Source organism: Octopus bimaculoides, chromosome 26, assembly GCF_046866305.1.
Source record: "Octopus bimaculoides isolate indiv1 chromosome 26, ASM4686630v1, whole genome shotgun sequence".
NCBI lineage: Eukaryota > Metazoa > Mollusca > Cephalopoda > Octopoda > Octopodidae > Octopus > Octopus bimaculoides.
Genome location: NC_142953.1, coordinates 3,835,639 through 3,861,775, shown reverse-complemented (window position 1 = coordinate 3,861,775; position 26,137 = coordinate 3,835,639). Strand labels below are relative to the sequence as shown.

The following is a 26,137-nucleotide window of genomic DNA, read 5'->3' as shown; positions in this document are numbered from 1 at the left end:
CACCCCACCCTCTACTCACCACATTGTCCTCTTTCTCTGTCCCTGCCACAATAATAATAGTAATTATCATCACCCATTCACACATACATTCCCTCTTGCACTCCCAAGTACATCTTGGGAGGGATCTGGCTATTAAGGGCTCTTGGATAAAGTTCTGGTTTACATAACCTCAAGACAGTCAAAACTTGTGAAAGAAACTTGCTAGACTGTAGTTAGATGTGAGTTAAACCTATATGGATTGGGATAGTATGCTGGTCTACTAAAGATACTGTTTAGAATTGGTTTCATGTATCTAAGACAACTAAGCTATGACAGGTACATGAACTTTCTGTGGCCTCTCACTCTGTCTTCAATGTCTACTATAATAGTCACTGATCCTTTGAGCTAACAAGATGTGTACTACCTTCATCGAAACCTATTCACCTCTCTTTCTCTTGCCATTTTTATTATGTGTCTTTGTTCTAATCATTTTACCCCCCAACTTTCTCTCATGTGAGTGTTCTCTAAGAACCAATACTGCTATTTTAACCCCAGGAAGGCATCTCCAGCTGTTTGAAATACTTTGTCCTTACCAGTTGTAACCACTCTCCGTAACCCAACTTGAAACAGTTTGCCCCATCCAACTCTTATTGCTTTGCCCCAATCTGGCTCTAAACACTTTCTCCATCCCAGCTCTAGTCAGTTTGCCCAAATCCATTCTAAATATTTTTTACCTATCCTTTGTTCTTTGGCATCTTCATTGACCTCTTCAGTCTAGGAGAGGCCATAAAATCTGTGGACATTGCTTCTGCTTCTTCGATTAAATCAATAGACTTGAAAAAGAAGTATGAGGATTGATTCAAGATTGTTCTACAGCATGGCTACAGCCAGATGACCAAACAAGTTGTCCACACACACACACACACATCAAAATGTTCCCTCTACTCTATCAGTTCATAATGTATTTGCCGACTGACCTGAAATATACAAACATCTATTTAAATTCATTTTCAATTTGGTAGAATTATACACACACGCACACACGAAACCCAGATTTTACGAGTGTTTTGAAATGAAGAATGCCCTGATATTAATTTCTTAATTTTCAATATGGTGATTATTACTTTAAAATAATGCAAAGCATGCAGCTTTTTTATGTGTGTGTGTGTGTGTGAGGGGGAAGAGGGAAATTTGGGTTTTGAATGGTGTTTATGAAGGGAGAAATCTCAAGTGGAAAATGTTGAAAAATATGGATTTAGAAGCTCTTGAAATTATTGAAGACCTCTGCATATTTCAAAATTACTATTCTTACTCTTAAAATTCTCTTCTTTATGGCTTGATAGTCTTAGGAATTTTTTCATTCTTTTTTTTTAATGTCTTTTTAATGTTTTTCAGGAAAGGCATGAAGTTAAATTCAGACTACAAGGAGTCTCACATTAACCAGAGGGCCGCTAAATCACTGGCATATGGCAGGAATTACAACTCTCTACAGTATGATGAGGTGGAGTGTCTTATCAACAAGGAGTATACAGTGAAGTGTCGCAGAGAAGGCAAAGAAACCTTCATTCCGTTTAGCTTCATTGAACGCTATTTTGAAGTAAGTGTGTGTTCTTGTTGTTATTTGGCCCCAGGTCAGACATATTCAAAGTGACTTTTGATCAGAATCATTTCATTCATGATCAACTCCCCCCCCCCCCCCCAAATATAGTATCAGGACAATGTTCCAGCACCACAAGTCCTTGGTTTCAATGGTTGCTGTGCACGATTGTGGCTTTAAACTGGCTGATCACCCTCCCTGTTCTGATTTGGTTTCATCTGTTTGTCAACATGTGTGTGTGTGTTTGCAGAAAGATGGTTGAATGTTAAGGAATGGAAATGTTGGTGTGTAATGGGGATGGGATTGCTCCAGTGGGTTGGTAGAAGTGTTAGAAAAACAAAATGTATGATTTAGGACCCCTTAAACTCTTGAAGCAGACTTTAACATTTCTGAGATGGGGTGAGAGCTAAATGTGAGTTCGCATCCAAGGTTGACATTGCCTTTTGTCTCTTAACAGAATCAGCAACAGTGTTTTGACTTTCACCATCATTCTTTTAGGCAACCAATAATTACCAGCCATATAGTAGGGTCAAGGCAGAATCATTAGAGTGTCAAATAAAATATATTGCTGTATTTAGTTCAGGTTTTTCTAGATCTGAGTTCAACTCCTGCTGAGATCAACTTTGCTTTTCATTGTTCTATAGTATCAGTGAAGCACTGGTGAATTTGATTTGATATTACTAATCCTTTACTTAGATATATGATGTGATTCGAAGGAATTTGGCTGCTATTTCTAGCAGGACACCCTGTCATATAGAAGTGCTCTCTTTATGTTGGTTCTTATCATTTGGTCATGTGACGACACCATAAACACGTTCAATATGTTTTACTACTCTAATTTGTTTCCCTTTCAAATGTATTCGTATTGATCAATCTTTGCCAACTGTCTTTCTAGGTGTATGGAACTGTGACACATTCTGATGGAGGGCTGGATCGATTTGAGTGGCAGCACAGTTATTCTCAAGTTTATCCACAGAAGAAGAAATACACCCCTAGTGGTGTCTTTATGTCATTTGAACACTACAATGTTGAAGTTCGGGACCGAGTGAAATGCATCAGTGGTATGGAAGGTGAGAGTATTGACACTTAAATGTAATCCCTTTCACTTACTATCCCAGTAGAGTCGGATAGGCATGACTGTGTGAAGACATTTGACTTGACTAAGAACACTCTTTTAAATTGAGATGCTATGAACACAGACACCAGTTTGTTCAAATATAGTCACCAAAGGAGTAACACTATACCAGATTTAAAATTAAATGGGAGATCAAACAGTGATGTCATTCTAGAGTTCTAGAAATAGATTTTCATACATACTCTGAATCATGTTAGCTGTCTTAGTTTGCAAATCCTGTATAGAATGCAGATTAGTTAAATAAACAATGGTTTTCACATGTCACCATCGAGAGACGTCCAGTGGGTTCAAATCTTGCGACTGTACAGGCCACTGCTAATTCATTTTTGCAGATATTTTTCATTCAGAGAGCAAAGTGACAATGTGCACCATATAGTTAAAGCATTTCTTCTGTCAGTGATGTGTAGGTGGCTGTGGTGTTAGAAATGTTGTATAACCAGTAGTGGTGTACTCGTAAGTTACAGTGTGTAGCTAGTAGTAGTGTTGTGTAGTTGATATCTGATAAATAATTGGTATTGCATTTCAGTGACACCAGGCAGACAAAAACAGAGTCAAATGTTGGCAGAATATGATGGTTGGATAAGTGGTATATTTTGGTTAGAAATATAGCAATGAAAGTGTTAATCAAAATATTCGGAAACATTTTATCTGATGTTTACAGCTTCTAGCATGCTGCCACACCCATCTTATCTAAATAATGTTTAGATTTTGATGGAATAATTATTTCCACAACTAAGTGATTTTCCTTCACCAGCAACCCATTCAAGTATGAAGTAAGAGGAAATAAACCTGTTGTTATTTATTGGTGAAGCAAACTGGTTTATGCAGAGTTATGTACCTCAAGGAAGAAATATCACAATGATTGAAGCACTTGTAACACCACGTGCCAACTATCTTATCTTCCGTTTAGTATTATCTAGAAGTAACCTATAGTATTCTTATAGCTGATTTCTATGGCTCCCTTGCCATTTATTAATCCATAGCTTTATCAAACACATACACGTATATTCTTTTGTTTTGGATTTATTTTTCATTGGTTTTAGTCAAGAGAGTTTGTCTATGCTGGGATGCAACTTTCAAGGTTATTAGTTGGTCATATTGACTCCAGTACTTACTTAATCTAGTCCTTTTTTTTTATTAATCTATTTGTCAAACTGCTAGTTTGCAAGCCATAAAAAACATAGGTTGTTAAAACCAGTATAAAACACACACAAAAGCTAGCCTGAAAAAAAAAGAAAAATTTGAGAATGTATCTTTTTTTTTATACAGATGGAAAATTATTAAGGGAAAGAGCTTTTGTCAGTTGCTTCTAATTTCTGGGAATTTTTTCCCCATCTTCATCTGCTCCCTGTTCCCATCCTTGCTTGTATGGGGTGGTTTATTATTTAAAGTAGTTGTTTTTACAGCTGCATGCTCTACAGTTGTGGTACAGCAAATTGGAGCAAGTAATTAGATGATCATCCCCTTTGCTATCCCAGTGCTGGCTCTTCAAATGTTGGATACTATTTTTATAGGGATGCTAGAAATAGCAACTGGATGTCCCTTAAATCATACCTTACCATCTTATAAAAGATGTACTTAAAACTGCATTAGATATTGTCTTAATTAGGTACCTGGTATTGAAAAGACATGGGCTGGTCAGAGATGGAATTGATTTTGTTTGTAGGTCTGCTTAATCAGGTCCAACCTGGAGTGAAACAACAGAATCTATTGTGAGGCTCTGTGTGGTACTCAACTTGCTAGAAATAGTAGGTGAAGCTTCCTCAGATCACACCCTTATCATCTTCCACTGAAGAATGTTCTCTTAGTCTTAGCCTTTTGTTGCTCAGTGTCTCCTTTCTCTCAATGATGTCGTTTTATGCACATGAAAAGAACCAGCAGATTTGTTGTCTGTCTGTGCATGTATATAAATGTACATATAAATACATGCAAATGTGTTTGTATGCATCCCCCACCCCCCACAAATATGACAGGCTTCTGTGCAGTATCTTGCACACACACACGATATTGGTTCAACCCAAAGCAGCAGAAAAAATTTAAAAAACCCACTCGATCATGGTACTCTGTAGAAGGCTTGCATCCAGAACCATTAGGAAGCAAACTTCTTAACCTCATAGCTGTGTTATTTTAAAAAATTGTTTTATATGTATATATATCTCTAAGTGTTGCATGGTTGGGATAGTTTATTTGTAAGAAGAATTGAATTTCATGTAATTGTATCACTCAATCCTGATGAAGGAGTGAAACTTACCAGTAAGTTAAGTGCTTGCACAGAGGCAGTTTCAAATTCATTTTGATATGGTCTGTAGTTTGAGCAGCTTATCCATCACCATTACTTTGCTTTATAACCTTCAAAGCTCTTATATTGCCAAATTTCTAATGAAAAATACTGTTTTAATTAATTTTGAATATAATCAAGAATTTGAAGGGATTTTGTAAAATAACTTTTTCATTAGAAATTGGTTTGTAAACTTAAGTTCATGATGAGAGGTTTTCACTTAGATATGATCAGTTTCATATCATAGAAATAGATGTCTGTATCCCCCAAAATATTTGTATAATTTTCCTTGTACTTCAGTATCCAGTAATCTTTGCTTTTATAATTTTCAGGTGTTCCTGTGTCAACTCAATGGGGACCTCAAGGCCACCATTATCCAATTCAGATTGCCCAGTTTGGCTTAAGCCATTACAGTAAATTCCTGAACGAAGACAAACCAGATGTTATCATCCTAGAAGATGGCAGCGATGAAAACCTGCAGAATTGGTATCTACCAAATTCTCGCACCCACATAAAAATGGTTGATGACCCTGAAGTTGGGAAAGTGATTGAATTTGATGCTCCTGGTTAGTTAGTTTTGAAATTCTCTGTTCACTCAATTTTTCATTTTCTTTAAATATTTACACATCCCTTGTTCTGTGCTTGCAGAGGTGAGATTTAGTTTTTTTTTACTGTTAGAGGAGTAGACTGTAAAAATACCTTGCAGTTGTTTAGTTTCAGTCTTTAACATTCTGTCAAGACAAGGGGTCGATATAAATGATAGTTCCCTCTCTCCATATCTGTAGCCTTCTGTTCATATACAAAAAGGGTCAGCATTGTAATGGGGATAGGTGTGTTAAAAAGTTTACTTTGTAACAATATGGTTTTAGGTTCAATCTCACTGCAGTGGACCAAGAGCAAGTGTCTTCTATAGTTTCACAATAATCAATGTCTTGTGAGTGCCATTTGGAAGGCAGAAACTGTGCGGAAGCCCATCATATATATATTTCCCTGACATATATTAATGAATAGCAAACATTGTCGAAAACTAGAGCTCTTTTGGATGAATTTACTGTACTGAGTTATGGACACTGTTGTTGTTCTTGTCACCAGTAAACTAGTGATTGGCTAGTTGGAAAACTCCAACAAAAAAGGATTATTGTTTGCTAATTGTGATATAAAAATAAACAATAATTTTTACATTTATTCTTAATACATTCCAGCAGATTTCAATGCAAAATATGCTAGTTGCTGTTGTGTATGTCACAGGACTTTTCCCCTTTTACAACAACTGGCATTGTTTATAATTTTTGCGGACTGTTTGTTGATCAGTACTTATATCTGCCAAAATTGTGATTTGCTCTGATATAAATAATTGGTTTTTGCAGTTAGGTGCTCTTCTTAGTACTAATCATTGAACCATTAAGGAATAGAAACTATTTCCTTGTCTAATTTTACAAATTTTATCAATTATTTTGTACCGATACTGACCATTATGTTACTTCAGGAAGGAAGAGTTATGTACCTTGTTGAAAAGTACAACAGATTTAACCTTTCAAGTCTATTCACATATAAGATGTCTTATAGGAATATTAAATTGACTTGTACTCATTTATGTATTGTAATTGACGAACTGTCATTAGTTGCAGATTCCCAATGGGACAATCTGCTTTTGTAATTGCGAGTGACGGGGGTGAGGGTTGGGACTTATTGGGGAACAACTAACACAAAAGACTTTATTTGTAGACCACTGGTTTGCACTCCTTCAATGTACATCATTGTGTGTGCTAACGACAGTACAGTGTTGTTGGTATTTGCTGTCTACTGTTGCTTGGTCCAAAACTGATATTGGAATGAACCTGAAATCCTTCCAGCTGTGACCATCTCATCATTTTCCTTTAAGTATAGTGTATCTTGGACTGCATTTTTCAACATCTTTCATATTTTAAAGACGGTAGAATATGATTTAATAGAATTTATCTGCTATTTCTAGCAAACTGAAGGACTGCTAAGTAGTTGCATTAGAGATGGTAGTTGAACCCATGTATTCCGTTTTTGTTGTTCTCGTTTATTGTTCTTTATTTTTTTTTTTTTCCAGAATCTCAAAATACCCCAGGGATATCCATGGATGTGGAAGAAGATTCCTTCCTTGTTTCCTTTGATTTTTTCTTTGTTAGCAATGGCTCAATAACAGTTTCTCTCAAAGTTCACAAGGACCGCATCTTTCACATTCATTACGTATTCAGCAACACCTTGATAACAATAGATAAAACAAACATCTACTATGGTCTTGGAGACATTCCAATGTCATGGCGCCACATCACTCGAGACATAGCCATAGACTTCCAGAAAGGAATGGGATTACAGTACTCTAAAGTAAAGAAGGGCAAGTTACGTAATATAATCGTTCACCTGTCTGCAATTACTTTACACGGACAAGGTCAGATGGACAACATTACTGTTTCTTCAGCTGCACATCTTGACCAGTTTTACGATGCTGCCAACTGGCTTGTCAAGCACCAGGACGATCGAGGTGGTTGGCCTATTATGGTGGCTCGGAAATTAAGCATGCTTGAACTCGACCCTGGTTGGTATTCTGCTATGGCTCAAGGGCAAGCCATGTCTCTCCTTGTCAGAGCCTATATAAGAACGAAAAACCCAGTCTATTTGAATGCCGCAGTCAATGGTTTGAAACTGTATCAGGTGAGCAGTGCAGAAGGAGGTATTGTGGCCAGGTATGCAGGAGTGTACACATGGTATGAAGAATACCCAACACAACCAAGTAGTTTTGTTCTGAATGGATTCATATACTCTCTGCTTGGTCTCTATGATGTGAAAGAGATTGCCACTGGAGCAGGAAAGCATCTGGCTCAAATGCTCTTTGATACTGGCATGCATTCATTGAAGCACATGTTACTTCTATTTGACAATGGGTCTGGAACATTCTATGACCTTAGACATTTAACCCTTGGCATAACTCCCAACCGAGCCCGTTGGGATTACCACACGACACATATCAATCAAATCCTCTTGTTATCTACGATAGATGATAATCCTTTATTTAAAAACACTGCAGAACGGTGGATAACATATATGAAAGGCAAACGAGCACCTCACAATTAAGTAAAGGAAATGTTATTACATTTAAAATATTTTTTTAAATATTCTTTAATAATAATTTATCTTCCTCATAGTTTTATTTTTACCATTTAGATTTCTACCAATTCCCCTTTCCTTAGCAGTTTTTCTGTTTTTTTAATCTTTCATTTTAAGATTACTAACTCATCAAATACATTTTTGAAAGTAATTTTCTTTTAACTCTTTAGTGTTAATTAGTGGTGTTAAATAAGGTGATATCTGATGACAGAAATTCCTGTATGGTTTGGTTGATGTTTTCTAGCTACCAAAGGCTACTTGTCAACAAGGCCAAACAATGATCACTTTGTGACATCAAGATTTAAATTTAAAAAAAAATTTTTCAAAGCTAAAGGGTTAAATGAAAAGGATTTTTCAATATTTACTTTTGAAGTCCTTTAGATCAATTAAAATGTAAGTTATTTTCACTATCTAATTACATTTCAAGCTAAATTTAATTGCCTCTTCTAGCATTTTCCTATTTACTTTTCTGTTACTGTAATTCTTTATATTTTTCTTATAATTAATTTTACAAGGAAAGGAAAACAACAAAAAATTTTTAATAATTTCTAATGAATTCTTGCCCAAATTGAGAATTTAATGGTCATGTTGATTTTTACCTCTTATGTTTGAATATTTCTTCAAAACTTTCAGTGACCTAGCTTTGAATTATTTCAAGTTCATGGCAACAGAACATTGTAGAAAATACCATTCCATACTTACCACTTAACCATATCATGTTTGGTTTCTTCTAATTATTATCGTTACCATTATTATTAATATTATTGCTGCTGCTGCTTATGTGAAATAGAATGTTGGTGCTCTTCACACATGCACACACACACACTCTGATTTTTTTCCTCCCCATAATTTGTGGTGAGCACTACTGTGAAGAGAGAGGTTCCTGGAAATTTGAGTCTGCTATGCAGTTTTCACTCCAGGTTGTTTGTTACTCCTTTGGAAAAGAAATGAACGTCACAGCACTCCATTTCTCTTTATTAACGAACCCAAAAGGCAATGTGCCTCGTGGAAGAATCAATATATATATCTGAAAATTAACAACTAATTGGTCCTTTTGTAAGTGTTCCCATTGCAAGGGAACTAACTCCACACTGGCATACGATCAAATGCTTAGCATTGGGGGAAGGTCAGTTTCCCCCCCCCCCACTGTTGATAACATATCCCTAAACTCTTGTTATTTCTCCCTGTTAATATATTATATACCTTAAAAAGAAATTAAGTTTTAAAAAATACATTTAAATACTTTTCATTTTAACATTGGTGAAAAAAATGTGACTAACCCCTGTATCCAAAATGTAAAAGGTGTCCTATTTCTTTTAACTCTTCCCTTTCCATCTTCTCCTTCACAATAACGTTTCCATAAGAGTTCCTGTTGAATCAACCTGAGTATTAACGAACACTGCAAAAGTTTTTTTCTACAAAAACTTACTTTTCCATCTGTAAACAGTTTCTTGTGAGTTAGTTACAAAGTTATTTAATCATTTTGATACTTTAGATTCAAAATACAGAACTTTTTTTTTTTTAACCTTAGCTTCATTTTATTTGAGGAGAAAGTTACTTTACTTCATTCCTTGAAACTTTTGCTTATTTTAAAAGAATAATTGAAAGACATAACCAAATTTCTAGTGAAAAATATTCTGTAAGATGAGGCAAGATGACTTGCTGACCTTGTTACTCTGTCAACAATAAACAACCATATCATGGGTCATGTATTTTTATAGCTGTGAAAGATTTTCTTCATCTGGAGGTGTGGGCACATTTGGAAAAAAAAAAAAAATTTTTTTAATCTATGAATTCGTATTGTTGGCTTTAAGTTGTGGTTAGTTATATTTCATGTCGAGTAGGCTCTCTGTATTTGTAGTTTAGGCCTAAATGTATACTTTTGTAGGGAGTCTGCAAGCTAAGTCATAACTTCCACAGTTAGGGATTGAAGTGATGTCTAATTGTCAATCATGCCCAACCTATTACTATTAACTTCCTAGCTGAACAAAATAGTCAATGCCCGATTTTCAGATCATTGTAATCACGGCTAATCTCCAAAGAAAAAAAAAAAAAAAAGTTAATTTTAAGATATTGCATACCTTATTTCTGTATATCTCAGGACATGATTCATTATTCCAAAACAGTAGGATGTGATTTGAGAGACATTCGGCTACTGTTTCTAGCAGGCAAAACTGAATACACAACTTAATGACAGTTTCTCTTTGATGTGTGAAATGTGAATTCTTTGCTAGGTTGTCAGTCACATTTCTTCTATGACTATATTATAAACAAGACAGAAATATCAAACATATTACCTTTTTTTTTTTTTAACCTTTTCTGATAAAGACCTTTGCTAAGTACACCAGGATTCTTGTCTCCCCACATCATATACTCTTAACCAAATTTGTAAAGTTTACTAAATAACTTACTAGGTAATTGTATTTTAGACTAATGCTTTGGGTGATTGTGCTAAATTGAATCTTCCCCTCCACACACAATCTTCTGCTTGGAACTTCATTCTACTTACTAAAATATCTCTATTTTCCTAACAGCAAGGAACAAAAAGAAAAATATTTTAACAGACCTTCCCTCAATTTCTCCTATTTTATTTTTTTGGCTCAAAAACCTTCTAATGCTTACGATGAAAATTTTTATTCCCCTCTCCCAACATTTTTGGTGTATTTCTCAACTTTGTCACTCACTCTGCCCACTCTACATTCTCTGACATGGCATGTAATATATCTTCATTCTGTTTATTTCTTTGTCAGAATCTTTAACAACAAAAGCAACTATTTTTCTACTGCTGTCAGCTTGAATGCTATCGTTTTGATGTTTGTTTAGCTTGTGATAACTATAATTATTTTATCATTATTTAAAAGAAAAAAAAATGTTTTTATCCACATCTCCTTTCCAAAATCTCTGACTCTCTCACTCACACAAACAAATACACACAAAATACTGATTCCAATAAGAAACCTTGAAATTTTACCCCACCTTTCCCAATTTTGGCTTTTTTTTTTTGTTCTTAGATTATCAAAATGTTTATTTTCTGTCTGTGATCTCTTCTTTATTTAATATATAATTACAAATTCATAATTGTCCCACCTTCCTACTCATTAAATTGGCTGGAAGAAATGAAATGAAAAGAGAACAAAAAAAAAAATCTCTTAAATATTGGTTGTGACTAGTTTTCTGTTTATATTTACTTAGAAACACTAATTTCCCACTAATCCTGCCTCTCTCTCTCTCTCTCTCTCAATATATATATAATACATTGTTTCATAATCTCTGAATATAGTACTTCTGTTAGTCCCATGGTACATATAAAAGGGTCATAGTTACCTGTCAATCTGGTGGGGTTTACCTCTTTCCAGGTTACATAAACCTACGGGTAGAGCCAGACTCGAACCTGCAAACTTGTAACATTGAGGGAGCAGTGTGAACTGTATCAGTACTTCGAAAATTTGTTCAATAAATATTTTTTTTTTTTCCTTAGCTGTTTTAATGTAATACTGCATAAAGTGGTATTAATAAAATAGAGAGGGACGTATGTGAAGAAAAAGAAATGGAAATATCCATGGCCTCAATCCTCCCTCCATATTTGTGAGGTGGATGGCCTGATAAACACCACTCATGCCACAGTTCATTATGCCAATTATAGTGCTAGTTGATTTTGGTAAGGAGTTGCATAGGTTGGCTTGTGAAATCCATATTATCTTGGAAGGTGGGTCAGTGGATATGGAAATGTAAGTTGATTGTTGTGATATGTTCTGTGCCCTCATTTTAACAATTAGTATCAAACAAGTTTTGAGGTGGGTGGGTTATTTAAAACCAAGTTGAAGTAAGAAAACCTGCCCCCCTCCCTTTCACACAATACAAGTTACTCTATTTTAACCAACAGTTTATAAGTAGGGAGCATTATTCTAATTCCCCCACCTCCCCTCATTAACATCCTAATGTCCTGCACAAACTCATTAATTTCTATTTACAAAATTTCCTGCTGTAAAATATGTATAGTCCATATCTTATATATTATGTTTATATATATATATATATATATAAACTTTTTATAAAACTGAGTTTTAAATCTCTCTATATAAATATATATCTTGGTAACAGGGTAATTGTTATATTTGTTATTAATTTTTAAACTTTGTCATTTTTGAATCTTATTTTTTTTTAAACATTGACTACATGTAGTTTCTATGGGTTCTTTTTTTTTTTTTTCTTTTTCTCTCCCTCAAATTTTTCCTCTAATTTCCCCCCACCCCCACCCCATCCTCTCATCACACTTTTTAAAAACCTACTCAAGAAACGTTCCATTGTACAATTTGACCAGTTCATTGGTCACTTCATAAAATCTGTTTGTTTATTGTTCTTCCCTCTCTTCTATACTCCAGCTTCAATTTGTCAAAATTTGTCAGGTTGCAGTGAGTGTAACAGTAAACTGTTTTTAAAAAAAAAAGTACATCGTTTTCCATGAAAACCCAGCACTTGTGAGTGGAGTTTTATTCCACCAGCCCTGTGGAGTTCCATCCACGACTCATGCTACTGACTTACTGCAACCGTTCTATTATGGATTACAAATTGGTTATATATATATATATATATATACACACACACACACATACACATACATATGTACTAGCATACATTCAGACAGACACATACATACATGTATACTGAAATGTTGAGGCCAGACAAAGCTGCTGTAAGTACAACAGCAGCTTTGTCACAGATGAATTGGGAAGAAAACGGTTTGTGTGGCTGAAACAGATATTGTACTTAAGATTTAACTTTATCAGAGATATATTGAGAAATAAATTTATCTCTTCTAAATTGTGTTCTTTGATTTTTTTTTTTCTATTGGCACACATACATGGAGCTCCCATCAAAAAAAGACTCTTTAAGAGATGGTAATTCAATTTTCATTTCTTTTTTTTAGATTTAACCTACTGGAAATAATCAGACAACATATTGAACAGGGGAATTTTTTTTCTAAAGTGCTACAGGAAGTTAGAAAATGTAGTGTAAGTACAAAGACAGCTAACCCATGCAACTTATCCTCACTCAAGTTTTATATATATAAGTGAAGCAGATAGGACCATTCAGAATTCCATGAATGTTCTGGAAAATAGGACATTAATGCTCACCTAGCCAATGGGATGGCGTCATTTGTAAACTAAATGTAAAAGCGCATTGTAACTAGCAATGTGTTGGTCATGTGATCACGTATTCATCTCAGTCGGTATAAACATACACTACATGTGTGTATACATGCGTGTATGTATACATACATAGGCATTTGTGTGTGCATGTATGCACTTGTATGTATGCATACTTATATGTACACATATATACATATGTAAGCTATAGCAAAAGAAACTTGCTCAAGGTGCAGTAGGAACCATATTATTGCAGACCGCTTTAACATGCATCCAAACTTACATCCAGAATGGGGAGTATGGAATTAAGGATGAAATAGAATATAAAGTGTTGTAACTAAACATAAGTTACAACTTCAAGAAGTTATAAAGTTTAGTTTAAGAAGGAAGATGGGTTCATGGTAGGTTAAAAGGTCAGTATAAATAAAAGATTTTCATACCTTTATGGATTCAAGAATGGTATCTGATTGCATCCCTTTCATCGTTTTTATGTTGCTTTTCACATTCTAGTAGAGATTGGATCAGACTTCTTCTATGGCTAGATGTTTTTCCTGGCACCAAGCTTTTGTTTTTCAAGTAAGGTACTTTTTATTCCATTTGATCATGACACATGATAAAACAAACAAGCTGTGGGGTATATTATTTACAGGAGACCATTGTTGCTCAAACAGTTACGTAAATCTCACAGAAACAGTTTCTGTCTACCATTTTTGACTCTTGATGTATTAGTCACTCCAAGGCCATTATAGCAGACACTTATCCAAATTGTCATGCAGTAGGATGGAACCAGAAACGATGTGGTTGTGAAACGAACTTCTTAATCACACAGCCATTCCTATTATGATCTAAATTAAGCTGGAAATAATTAAGGGTGTTATTTCTAGCAGGTTAAACAACAGTTCTGAGACTCCCTAGTGTGTGTATCTTATGAAATCTATACATTTCTGTATAGTATGACTGAAGAATGCCAGAGTTGTCTCCCGTACTTGGTGTAACTGTTAAACGAACGAATTAATATCTTTTCTTCATTTCTAGATGGCTTTTTCACTGCACTGAATATACTAAGACCGACCTAACAATTGCTTTTCATGCAGAGGACGTCTCTGAGTAATTATCCTTCAACAACCTTGAAGGTAATGTTGACTCTAGTTAGATTTGAACTCACAACGTAAAGCAATAAAACTAAATAATGTTAGGGCATTTAGTCTATCACTTCACTACTTGAGTAATATTTATTTCTAACTTTGACATACAAATATTTGGAGAAAGGGTATAGCTGATTGATTCTGACTTCTCCCCTGCCATTACCAAACTAATCAGTCTCAGAAAGTTGAAATGTCAAGTTTAGGTCTTATCATTATTGCCACTCTGACCCCAGCCTAAATCAGAATTGGAACCCCTTGCTCTTTGGCAAAATTTCATCCACATTTAAATTTAAAGCTATCTGCTGACAAATTCTCTGAAAACCTATAGGGGGGAAAAAATCACTTTAAGCCTTGATAGTAAAAAATAATTTAATATAAGTTACATACTTAATTGAATCTGTAAAATTAAACATTCATTACTTTCTCAGCAGTGATAGGGTCCTGTAGTTTCTGAGGTACTTGGATTCCACCTCAGGTATCCCTTTATTTTACTGTAAATAAACACTGCAGATGAAGAAATATTTCTTGTTTTCGTATTTAAGAGAGAAATATAGACATTTGTGAAGAACCTGCATGCTTTGCTATGGAGTACAGTTCAGAAGTACAACCGCACATAAATATATTTTTATTGGGTAGACGGTGGCATCAGATCCTTTCATATTACATGGAAGAATTGTTTTTATGGAATATCCAGGCTGAAAAAAATAAATTAGACAGAGATTTGATTAGCGATGACAACTACAATTAGAGTTTGTTCTTCCTAACTAGTGACCTATTTATTCCCCAGACTTGCTTCAAACTTAAGTGAATTTCAATTCCTAAGGTCTCAATTCATAAGTATTAGTCATCGATTATAATTCATATTGCCACCTGGTTTGAAACCACCAGTTGGCTTTTAGCTGGAAGAAGGCTATTCTCAGATTTAAAACTCTGCTGAAGATACCAAGTGTCTGAGATCCTGACACTAGGTGTTTGTCCTTCCTCCTATGACTGATCAATACACAAAAAAGAGAGATCATTCATTCTGCAAATGCAATATAGACAAAGCATTCTGTTTCAAATGAACTCTGTTGAAGTCTTTCAAGGAGCAGATAATGATGCTGTTGTTAAATATGGTGGTGTGCTTGGCCTAAGAAATAAAAGTGTAGGTGTAAATATTGTAAAAAAATATATTCTAAATATTTAGTTTATAATCTGAAATATGTGAAATACTAAGAACAATAACTATTGTCAGATATTTAAGGGATAAAGAGAGATATCTGTAATCACAATAACTTTGTGATGGACTTTGTTGGTGACAATAAATTCATAGGGTAGCTTGTGGCAGAGCTGGGTAAGAGTAGAGTGGCTGTGAAGAATGATGGACCTAACATTTGCTCAGATCATTTAGTTGTAGATAAGTTAACTACTCACTACCAAGTGGGAACACCCCTATTCCTTTCTCTTCCTCACCCTCAGATGAAGGGCAAGGAAACATCTTTAGATTTTCTACTCATAATGTTAAGTAAACTTACCAAACTCTTCTCAAGCGCTCGTAAGAAATATAGAACTTTAAAACAGTGACTGAATCACCACTCACAAAACTAGTACCATTATTACACCCAGCATTCATATTTCTCTTATGAATATGTTTATCTGCAATAAAAATAATCTGAAAATTTCTATTATTTACCTTAGAGCCATGTGGTGGGTTCCAGGTTAATATCACTGTTTTCTTTGAACCAGAATCTAAAGATGCCTGGAAATAGAGCAAAAGATTTCATCATTATTCCCACTACCACAATTACCAAAAGTGGTATCAACACCCTTTACCACCACAACATGCATTTCCTCTTTCTTCTGTCTTTCTGTCTGTCTCTCTCACACATACTTTCTCTCTCATGCACATATTCTCTTTCTCACACATACACTCTCTCCTCAAGCACATATTCTCTCCCTTACACATATGCATGTGCACGCACGCACACACACACACACACATTCTCACTCTTTGATACCAACATATTTCCACATGTAAAAGATTATTACTTTGATATTTTACCTTGTGTGGCTCTACGCTGAATCCTTTCGATGTAAAATCACTGGTGACCTCAAAGGAAACCTCTCCTCCCTGTAGGATATATTCATTAATGAGAGTTAAAAAAAAAAAAAACCCAGCAAAATTGCAGAAAATGTGAAAAAGTTAAAAGAAAATTACAAACCTTACAAACAATAGCTATTTATTAAATTCTATCATGGTGAACATTTTGATTTTTTCCTCAATTTCCTATATGACTGAGTGGCAAAGGGGTATATATATATATATAATTTTTAGATACGATGATGATGGCAATAAATGGATGTACCTTTTTTTGGCTTGAAGACGTGGTATTTATGATGCTGCCAAATGAAAGCTCTTTCTTTACAATGCTACATTTATCTTGTTCAAATATACTCTGTAGATTTACAAGAATTGTGTCATCTGAAAAAACAAAATAACAAATCAATAAAACAGTTGCAGAAAAGATACGTTTTGTTTTGTGTGACTACATAGGTTCTCTGCCTGTATTGCTAGTCTTGTTTAGCCCCAGGACTGTCAAAACTGAGTAGATCTTTCACCAAAGGTATTCCAATGGTGAATATCTTGTCCTGTTAGTGAGTATGTAGGACTACATCAACCAATGTAGCCTTCCTTTTTTAAGATAGTAGGGTGATTTCAGGGATGCTTGGGTGTTATTTCTACCAGATGGAGAAGCTTTCATCAGTTGTATCTGGAGTAAGTCAACTTGGTGGAACTCATTCATCTTTAGTATATACCTATGGGAAGTACTGCATTTGTCATTGGCACCAGATCAACTCAAACTGAGTAGACCTTTAGCATCAAATGCAATCAAGCTGTGACTATTCTGCCATTTCAAGATTTGTATACGATGCCCTTTCTGTCCACTCTATGAAAACATGCAAAAGTAACTCACATCCTGAACAAAGGAAACCTACCAGCTACTGGCTTATTGCTTTCATTTCTAACATCTCAGAAGTGATAAAAACAATTATAAACAACCACGTTTCCTTTCACCATTAGTCATTATCCCTCTCTCCCCTCTGTGACTGTCATCATAGTTCTTGTTGAGCCATATCTACTAGAGACTTGCCTTCATATGTTATACATCAGTGACTTTTTGCCTGTGCAAGCTCTGAAGAAAGCAATGTTTGACATGAGAAGCTCATAACTAATGAAACAACTGCAATCGTCTTTCGTCTCTCGGATTGGGAATCTTCTGAGATTGTCCCATCAAAGTATGCATTAACACAGGCTTTTCTGTCTTGCATGCTATCAGTCAAGTATTGGGACTGGTTTAACAGTCTATGCTCCTCTCCCAAAAATCTGAAGTCTTGTCCTATATAAGAAATCATTTACGTAAGTATGTGTGCATGTAGCTACAACTGAAGTGATATATTGGGCAGCTTACCTTGCATTTGTGAAAGTGCTGAAAGGCTGAGAGATTCAATGGCAGGAACTGGTTTATCATGTTCATCAAAGAAAACTGAAGTCCCCTTTCCTTGACCAACAACTTGGAAAGAATGGACACAGTTCTGAAAGAAGAGAAGTTTAAAATTGAAACACAGATAGTCCTGTTCATTTTGTCTCCATTAAGATAAATATATTGACTCTTATTTTCATAAGTACATGGGGAATTGGGAGGAGAGAGAATAAAGTTACCTTTTCAAAAGTGTTTATTTTCACAATATCTGAGAAGGATTTACTCGTGTGGTCAGGTGCAAATGTTATAGTGATCTCTTTGGTACTACCTAAGGGAAAAAGATGTCAGAAAAATAATGCTTTTTTTCTTCCTCTAAAAAGTAGTAACAAACTGGTCAGGTGTTAGCAACAGTGAATGGGACTTTAGCTAGTTACACTGCAACAAACTGATGATCCTTATTCCAACAGACTCTGTTCATGGCCAAAGTTCATTATTCTGTTTTATAAGTCCCATAAATATACATCACTTGAGTTTGACATTAATTTTATCAAGCTCAAAGATGGAACACACAACTGGCCAAGATTGGATTTCAGTTCAGAACATCAAGCAAAATATCTAAATGCTGCTAAGCATTATGTTTGATGCTCTACTCTGTGTGTGTGTGTGTGAGTGTGTGTGTGTTTAAAGATATTAAAGTTTCATGTATTCTATTTATGTTACATATGGTTAAATGAAAACTATGTCTGCATCTGTCATTATTGATATCACTTTTCATCTTAAAGCCAGAGCTAAATAACAGACGTGTTTGCATCTCAAACTGACAACTAAAAAAACCTTTCAAATAAATGAGAAGGCCTCTATGTTGTTACTTGATCTGCAAGAAATAACACCCAAACTTTCCTTCTTATTTTCTGTTTCAAATGACACATTGAATAATGCAGTCTGGAATACTTTGAATTAGAGAAGCGATATTCATAGCTAGAATACTCTTGATCAGGGGTCTCTGCTCAACCAGAACTGGTTTACTGACTCAGACAAAGAGAATAAGAAACACACAATCTTAATAAAAGCAGTAATATAGTAATGGTTTCTCCTTACCAGCTGCAATCTGTCCAGAACTGGGGACCAAGTCAAACACATTCAAGCCATTATAATTCTGTATGCCTACAATAAAGAAACTTATTCATATTTACAGAAATGAGTTCCCAGAGTGAATTAATGCTTGGTTTGGTAACATACTATACTTTTGCTAAGATAAGATGTGATTGGTACTTATTATTTTGACTACAGATAAACAAAAAAAAAAAAAATATTGGACTAAAAGTTTTATAATATTTGAAAAATAAATCTCTGCAGTTATTTAATCATTATTTTCACAAGTTTCAACATTAAGTAGATTAATAATAACTTTACAATATTCAGTTTTATCTTGTGTATGCTCTGTGTATACCTTCGAAGGTAAGAACTTTGCAGGCATTTTTGGACAGTTTATATTCACTAACTTTCAAAGAAGACCAGCGTTAGTTTCCTTATATCTTCCTGTTTACTTTATTAAAAAGGGAGAACAACAACTGATAAAAATAAAACAAACAAAAAAAAAAAAAGCAAAAAATAAATTGAAAGTGTTACCAATGAAAGGTTTTAAAGGTTGGTGTGGAAAATTCTGTCGAAGGGGTTTGTATACGGTGTTAACTGGTTGAATGTTCCATTCAGTATCTTTGGAATATTGATCAGATATACTTGCCAGTTCAATGGTGAAGTCAATACTAATTGGTGAGAGATTCTGGATCTACAAAATATAAACACAATGTCACATTCTGCATATTTGAGCACATTTAGTCTTGCTGTGTGCCGAGTGCACATATAATTCTAGTCTACTCTCATCTTTGTCAGCATAGCAAGCCATTGATTTTAACTTGGGATCTGTCTTTCATCCGATATGATCAGCATTGATGCATCTAATATTAATTCCCAAGTTTATCATTTATTACATCAAACAGGAGGATTTGAAATATAGAAGACACTTGTCCAAGGCACCTAGGTAACAGAAACTATCTACAACCTCAAGAGCTTCCTGGGCATTTGAGAGAGTCTAATTCCTGTGTACCCTTAATGTTTATTAATCCTGCACATCTGCCACATACAAAGACAACTTTATCTGTTAATCTATCTGTGATTCCATTGCACCTCTCATGTGTTCATAGCTTACACTGGGTGCAGCGAATGGAATTACTTTCAACTCCTTTCCTACATACTGTGCAGAGCCATTTACCTGACGGAAAGAGAGCCTTGTCTGTTTCCTTGCTAACTACAGCTTTGGTCTTTGCTAGGTTAACTTTAAGGCCCTTTGATTCCAGGTTTTGTTTCCATGCCTGGAATCTTTTCTCCAATTCTACTACAGATTCTGCAATAAGAGCCAGGTCATCAGCATATAGTAGTTCCCATAGACATCCAGTTTTGAATTCCTCTGTTGTGGCCTGGAGGACTATGATGAATAAGAGTGGACTGAGAACTGAACCCTGGTGAACCCCAACTTGTATGCTAAATTCTGTATTCACATATTCATGACAATGATAATGATAAAGATGATGAGGATGATTTATCTGGCATCACAGAAACATAACTGAAACATAATCTTCAAGGTTTTCCCAGTAGAGAACATAAATTACCGTAAATGTTTTGTTGTAGAATTCTCCAGCATTAATGCAGCCCATATCAAAGATGCTGCCCTCAAATGAGAACTTCAGATTTGGAACAATTCCAACCCCAGTTACCTTGACATACACACATGATAATGCTGACTTGATCTGGAGGACTTCATAAAACTGAAAAAGATAGTTAACGATAGTATGGTAGTTAGAAATTGTCAATGTGAGAAAAGGAAAAGGCTTGACATTTTGGGCTTAGACTTTATCGAAAAATCCCAGCCCTTTCTCCTCTCACAAAGCCATATAGTGTAAAACAAAATTTTAAAAAAAAAATGCTAAGCAGTAATATTATCTGATGTGCAGCATACAGAGACAAGTTAAATTCATTCTAACTTAATTGTTACTTCAGCAACTAAATTCTCATAATGAAACATATATCATACCTCTTCACCAGTGGAAGGAGAGAAGGAAATAATTAATGAATGTATATCATTTGGTTGTAGAGTTGGGAAGGAATTTTTGATCAGAAAGGGTCCATTTGTGTTGAAAACTGATGTGGAGAGCTATCAAACAGATTAAGGACAATAAGATAATACTGAGTCATTGAAAGCAAAATAAAATTAAAGGGTTCCACACATTTTTAACACAACCATGTTAAATGATTTGGCCAACTGAAATAGAAGTTGATATCTTTTATTTAAAAGGACTTCTTCATGGTCCCTGACTGGGAAGAAATTTCTACCCTAAAAGGTTTAACTAAAATTAATGAAAGGCCTGTGAAGAACTATCAAATATTGGCCATCAGTCAGGATGCTGCTGTGAATCATCATGACACAAGCAACTCTTTTTCAAATTTTATATGGCTTCCAGTCCTCCATGTCAGATAACGTTTTCAACAACTTCAATCTTTATGTTCTCCAATGCCAATAACTGTTCAGCAATACATCAAGCTGTTCCTGAAAAAAAAGGACACATGAAAAATCATCAAATTTAGCCCGAATACCCTGTATGCATTCCCACCCTGTATGCATTCCCAACACAGCTTTGTGCAATGAAACACACAACATGGATTCCCAACACACTACTCTACCATGGCACACAGCATGGATGCACAATACACTACTGAAATCACCAATATACATTATGGACTCCATCACCAGCACCACTACCAGCTCTGTGATGTAGAAGGAGAATTACTGCCTTAAAGGATACTTTGATGGTGTCATCTGATATGTTCTGAATGGTCAGAGATTTCATTCTGGACTGTCCAACACAGATGTTCCCAAAGTTCATTTCACTTTTCCCATTATCTGACAATACAATAATGGATGGGCTGATTGTTGTACAGTACACCTCTAGGTAGAGTGTCTCTGATACACTGCAAATAGAGAAACTGTGCAATAAGAGTTTGTACTTCAATAATTTATAAATATTTCAGCACACACACACACACACACACACACACACACACACACACACACACACACATATATATACTGGATCATCCCATAAATAATGCAGTCTTTTTTATACTTCCTTTATTTTTCAAAATTAAGATCAACAAAGTTCTTTTTTAATCTAAAATATACTCTCCCTAATTTTCTACAATGCTCTTCCATCTATCTGGTAGACTTGCAAGGCCCCTCTTTCAAAATTGACTTGTCCATGAGGAAAAATACTCCTCCAGTACTGTGCTGATCTCGTCTACAGAATTCATATTTTTTCCATCCAAATGATTTTGAAGATTGTGGAATAACTGATAATCAGATGGGGCAATTCCTGGCAAATATGGTGGGTGGGACATCGTTTCCCATTCAAACTGCTCCAGCATTTGGGATGTCATCCTCATTGTATGTGGTCGAGCATTATCCTGATTGAAGAATAATTTTCATCTTGAAACCAAAGATGGTCGTTTTTCTTCTAGCAGTCTTATGCAAATTAGACAGACAAGTTTAGCTTTGTTTGAGATTGTATACACTATAAATAACTATATAATTACTTGGTGCACAGATGGGTATTTTTACCCCAGTGAAGGTTGAACAAGATTGAGTCATTTTATTGCCTGGGGTAAAATAAAATATGCAGTCCAGCCCACTTGTCTATTTTTCACAGTGAGACAATATATACACATATATATATCATCATCATCATTGTTTAACGTGATGATGATGATATATATTTATATATGTGTGTGTGTGTGTGTGTGTGTGTGTATATATATATATATATATATATATATATGCACACACACACATGCATACATCATTATATGTGTGTGTGTCACATTAAACACACACCCACTCATGATGTGAAGTTGTCAGCATGTTCCATAACAGTGTCCTTAGAATTCCTCGGCAGACATCATCTCTGTGACAGACACTCATCAGTGTGGTGTTGACTTACAGATGCTACTCAAATATAAAACCTACCACCCACTGAAAACAACAACAACAACGACGACATCACCACCTTCATGAAACAACAATTCCATTGGCCTACTTCACCAATAACAGCCATTAAAGCTATAAACTATGCATAATTTGTCCATATGTTAGATGGTTAGTTGTTCTGCTTTCAGATTTCTATATAAATATGTGTGTGTGTGTGTGTAATATATACATATCCATACATGTATTTACATGTATGTCCATATATTTACACACACACACACACATTACAGACACACACAAAGGTTGTTTGCCCCAAATTTCATTTCCTTTAGATTTAACACATTATAAACAATGAAGGGAGCCAGACCAGGCTTCGAGCAAAGGAAGTTTGTCTTAAAGTGCTACTGGGACTTTGAAAATACAGTCAAAATTGCAAAGACAGTTTAGGAGGGAGTTTCAAACAGATCTAACAATGTAACTTCCCATCACTCAAATTAGAGATAAGTTTCAAGCAGATGAAACTGTTCCGAATGTCCACAAGAACATTTTCAAAAGACTATGGTGGACATGGATGAGTCCACAAAGCAAAAAAGGGGGTACTAGGAAGATATTGCATTTTGAAGAGCTGTTATTGGAAAAGTCACATTCCAAAAGTAGTCCATGCTTTCAATGAAGATGATCTGAGGTTTTGGATGTATAATGTGTATGCACACAACTGGGTCTCTTGCCCAACTGGTCCCTGTTAAGCCTTTCCTACCCACTCATCCTCACCCTCACTCTCCTTACTATTACAATATTCTACTGCTGTAATCAAACACGAGCAGAATTACAGAATTCATCCTCTTCTGTGCTACCAGTTGTCAGCCTTACTCCCTAGAACCTCTTCCTTTAATATCCATCTTTTAAATCTTAATGTCAACTCTACCCACTCATATTTTCCACTGATCACCCATCCTGTGCTACCGATTATCTCACCTTCTGCCCTGAAGCACTTCCTATTGGCACCCATAACTCATTCTTAGTAGTGTCCCACATCTATCATCAACAACCTTCCACCTTCGTTTGCCACTCACTACACTCACCCCTATGTACTTCTGACAACTTCCACTACATTTCTGTTTACTAAGACTTGGATGGAACTAAGTTTATAGTCAAAGACATTTCCTCACGATACCATGCTGTGGGATTGAATCCAAAACCTAATGACTGCAAAGCGTCTCAACCACTTGGCCACACATTCACACACAAACACTCTACACATTGAAAGGAATGACACATAAATATCATGCTATCTAAGTAAGGTGGTGTGAAAATTGTTTCGTTGCTTCTGAAACGGTTTCCCCTCCATGCTGACTTCAACACCATGATGCCCCACCCTAATTAAATATTTAGATAACAGTATTTCACCACACAATGTTTTGTTAGTTATCTCAACTTCAAAAGCCTTTCCAGAAGTTCAGTGAGATGTGGTGAAAGAAGAGATGGAGAATAAACAAAGAAAAGTAAACAAAAATATTGAGGCTGAAAAAGATTGAACTTTCTGCTATACACACACAGACACACAACCTAAATCTCTCTCTCTCATATATATATGTATGTATGTATGTATGTATGTATGTATGTATGGATAAATGCTTTGCTCTAAGCATTTTGATATGTATAACTAATGTCCTATTTTAGTTTGCTAAACAAATTTAAGTATCAGATGTTTAATATACTGATAGTCAGGCTGAAATAATATTATTCATCTCTATAATTTCTTACACAATGCTTATTTCTTGCAGTGACATTGACTTTTATCACTGACCATTAATTGTATCAATTTTCATCTTGTAAATTGATTTTCTATTGTTTTGCTGTCAATTTTTATGATTTGAGGTTTTTACGCAAAATTATTTACAGTGAATGGAGAAGTTTCTTGTTTCTTTCTAAAACTCTCTGGTTCTACTCAATATTGTATATATTTCAAACTATACTGAGCCTGACTTTCAGTCTGTGGTTAGTCACTGACAATAGCAGATGCATAATTTAGATTTTTCAGCAAAATTCACAGACTTTAACTGTGATAACTTAATGCCTTGCTATAACCATTTCATTATGTACAAATGCAAAATGGTCTATTTTTGTATATGAGCGCAGGAGTGGCTGTGTGGTAAGTAGCTTGCTTACCAACCATATGGTTCCGGGTTCAATCCCAATGCGTGGCATTTTGGGCAAGTGTCGTCTACTATATCCTCAGGCTGACCAAAGCCTTGTGAGTGGATTTGGTAGATGGAAACTGAAAGAAGCCCGTTGTATATATGTGTGTGTGTGTGTGTTTATGTGCCTGTGTTTGTCCCCCCAACATTAGGAGTTTTTAACTCTTATTTCTTGCAATATTGGTGTTCTGGCATCCTGAGTTACAATTAGTGACAATAAAAATTTTCCTCTCTCTCTCTCTCTCTCTCTCTCTCTCTCTCTCTCTCTCTATATATATATATATATATATATATATATATATATATATATATATATATGTATATATATATGTATATATATATATATATATATATATATATATATACTATGATTGACCGCTGACTGAACACTATTCAATTTTTTTTCTCCGTGTTTTTCTCCTTGTCTCCGTATTCTTTCTGTTGAAGAGCGTAGCTCGAAACGTTAAAGACTTTCCGTATTCCCGAGTGTCATACTAATACATCCTTTTGTTGTTTACACCACCTGTCCTCGTCTGTTGTTGTTTTTTTCGTACATTCTCCCATATATATATATATATATATATATATATATATATATATATATATATATATATATATATGTTGTTGTACTTGGGGATGGTCATATTGCCAGTTTAGCCAATAAAAACACACGCACTGTATATTTGGTGTATAGCACTGTATAGCAAGGTGAGACAAACATAAGAAGGAAGGAAACAAAGGACCACTGATGAGGTCACAGAAATGTGACGAAAGAACTCTGGCCGAAATAAGATTAAGATTAATGTAATATAAAGCTGAAGCAAATTAACACCAAATATACAGTGCGTGTGTTTTTATTGGCTAAACTGGCAATATGACCATCCCCAAGTACAACAACATGTTTCAACACACGATTTCACATCAAAAATCTTGCAAAACAAATATATATATATATAAAAATTCTTGGCCTAAAATTAAGTAAACTACAATTTAATAAAAGGCTCAATACCTATGTAGACTCTAT

At 35.0% G+C, this 26,137-nt stretch overlaps 2 protein-coding genes across 7 annotated transcripts in view; one reads left to right on the top strand and one right to left on the bottom strand.

Moving 5' to 3' along the window:
* LOC106876518 (D-glucuronyl C5-epimerase) overlaps nt 1-11,037 on the top strand; it is a 74,760-nt gene extending 63,723 nt beyond the window's left edge. For 2 of the 3 annotated variants that reach the window (XM_014925096.3, XM_089342765.1), the window contains exons 3-6: nt 1,375-1,576; nt 2,472-2,646; nt 5,322-5,555; nt 7,067-11,037. In XM_014925096.3, coding sequence (XP_014780582.1) covers nt 1,375-1,576; nt 2,472-2,646; nt 5,322-5,555; nt 7,067-8,091 — 1,636 coding nt within the window. In that variant the 3' untranslated portion in view covers nt 8,092-11,037. Of the gene's footprint in view, nt 1-1,363; nt 1,577-2,471; nt 2,647-5,321; nt 5,556-7,066 lie in introns of those variants that run through there. The other variant, XM_052976873.2, reaches the window with a different exon arrangement.
* Nucleotides 11,038-14,771: 3,734 nt separating this feature from the next.
* Nucleotides 14,772-26,137, bottom strand: part of LOC106876520 (cilia- and flagella-associated protein 74) — a 25,463-nt gene continuing 14,097 nt past the window's right edge. For all 4 annotated transcript variants that reach the window (XM_089342761.1, XM_089342762.1, XM_089342763.1 and 1 more), the window contains 11 exons: nt 21,738-21,903; nt 20,969-21,088; nt 20,547-20,702; nt 19,507-19,666; nt 18,976-19,041; nt 18,117-18,205; nt 17,866-17,989; nt 16,762-16,877; nt 16,458-16,526; nt 16,089-16,154; nt 14,772-15,111 (listed from right to left, as the gene is read on the bottom strand). In XM_089342761.1, the coding sequence (XP_089198887.1) occupies nt 14,998-15,111; nt 16,089-16,154; nt 16,458-16,526; nt 16,762-16,877; nt 17,866-17,989; nt 18,117-18,205; nt 18,976-19,041; nt 19,507-19,666; nt 20,547-20,702; nt 20,969-21,088; nt 21,738-21,903 (1,246 nt within the window). In that variant the 3' untranslated portion in view covers nt 14,772-14,997. The remainder of the gene's footprint in view (nt 15,112-16,088; nt 16,155-16,457; nt 16,527-16,761; nt 16,878-17,865; nt 17,990-18,116; nt 18,206-18,975; nt 19,042-19,506; nt 19,667-20,546; nt 20,703-20,968; nt 21,089-21,737; nt 21,904-26,137) is intronic.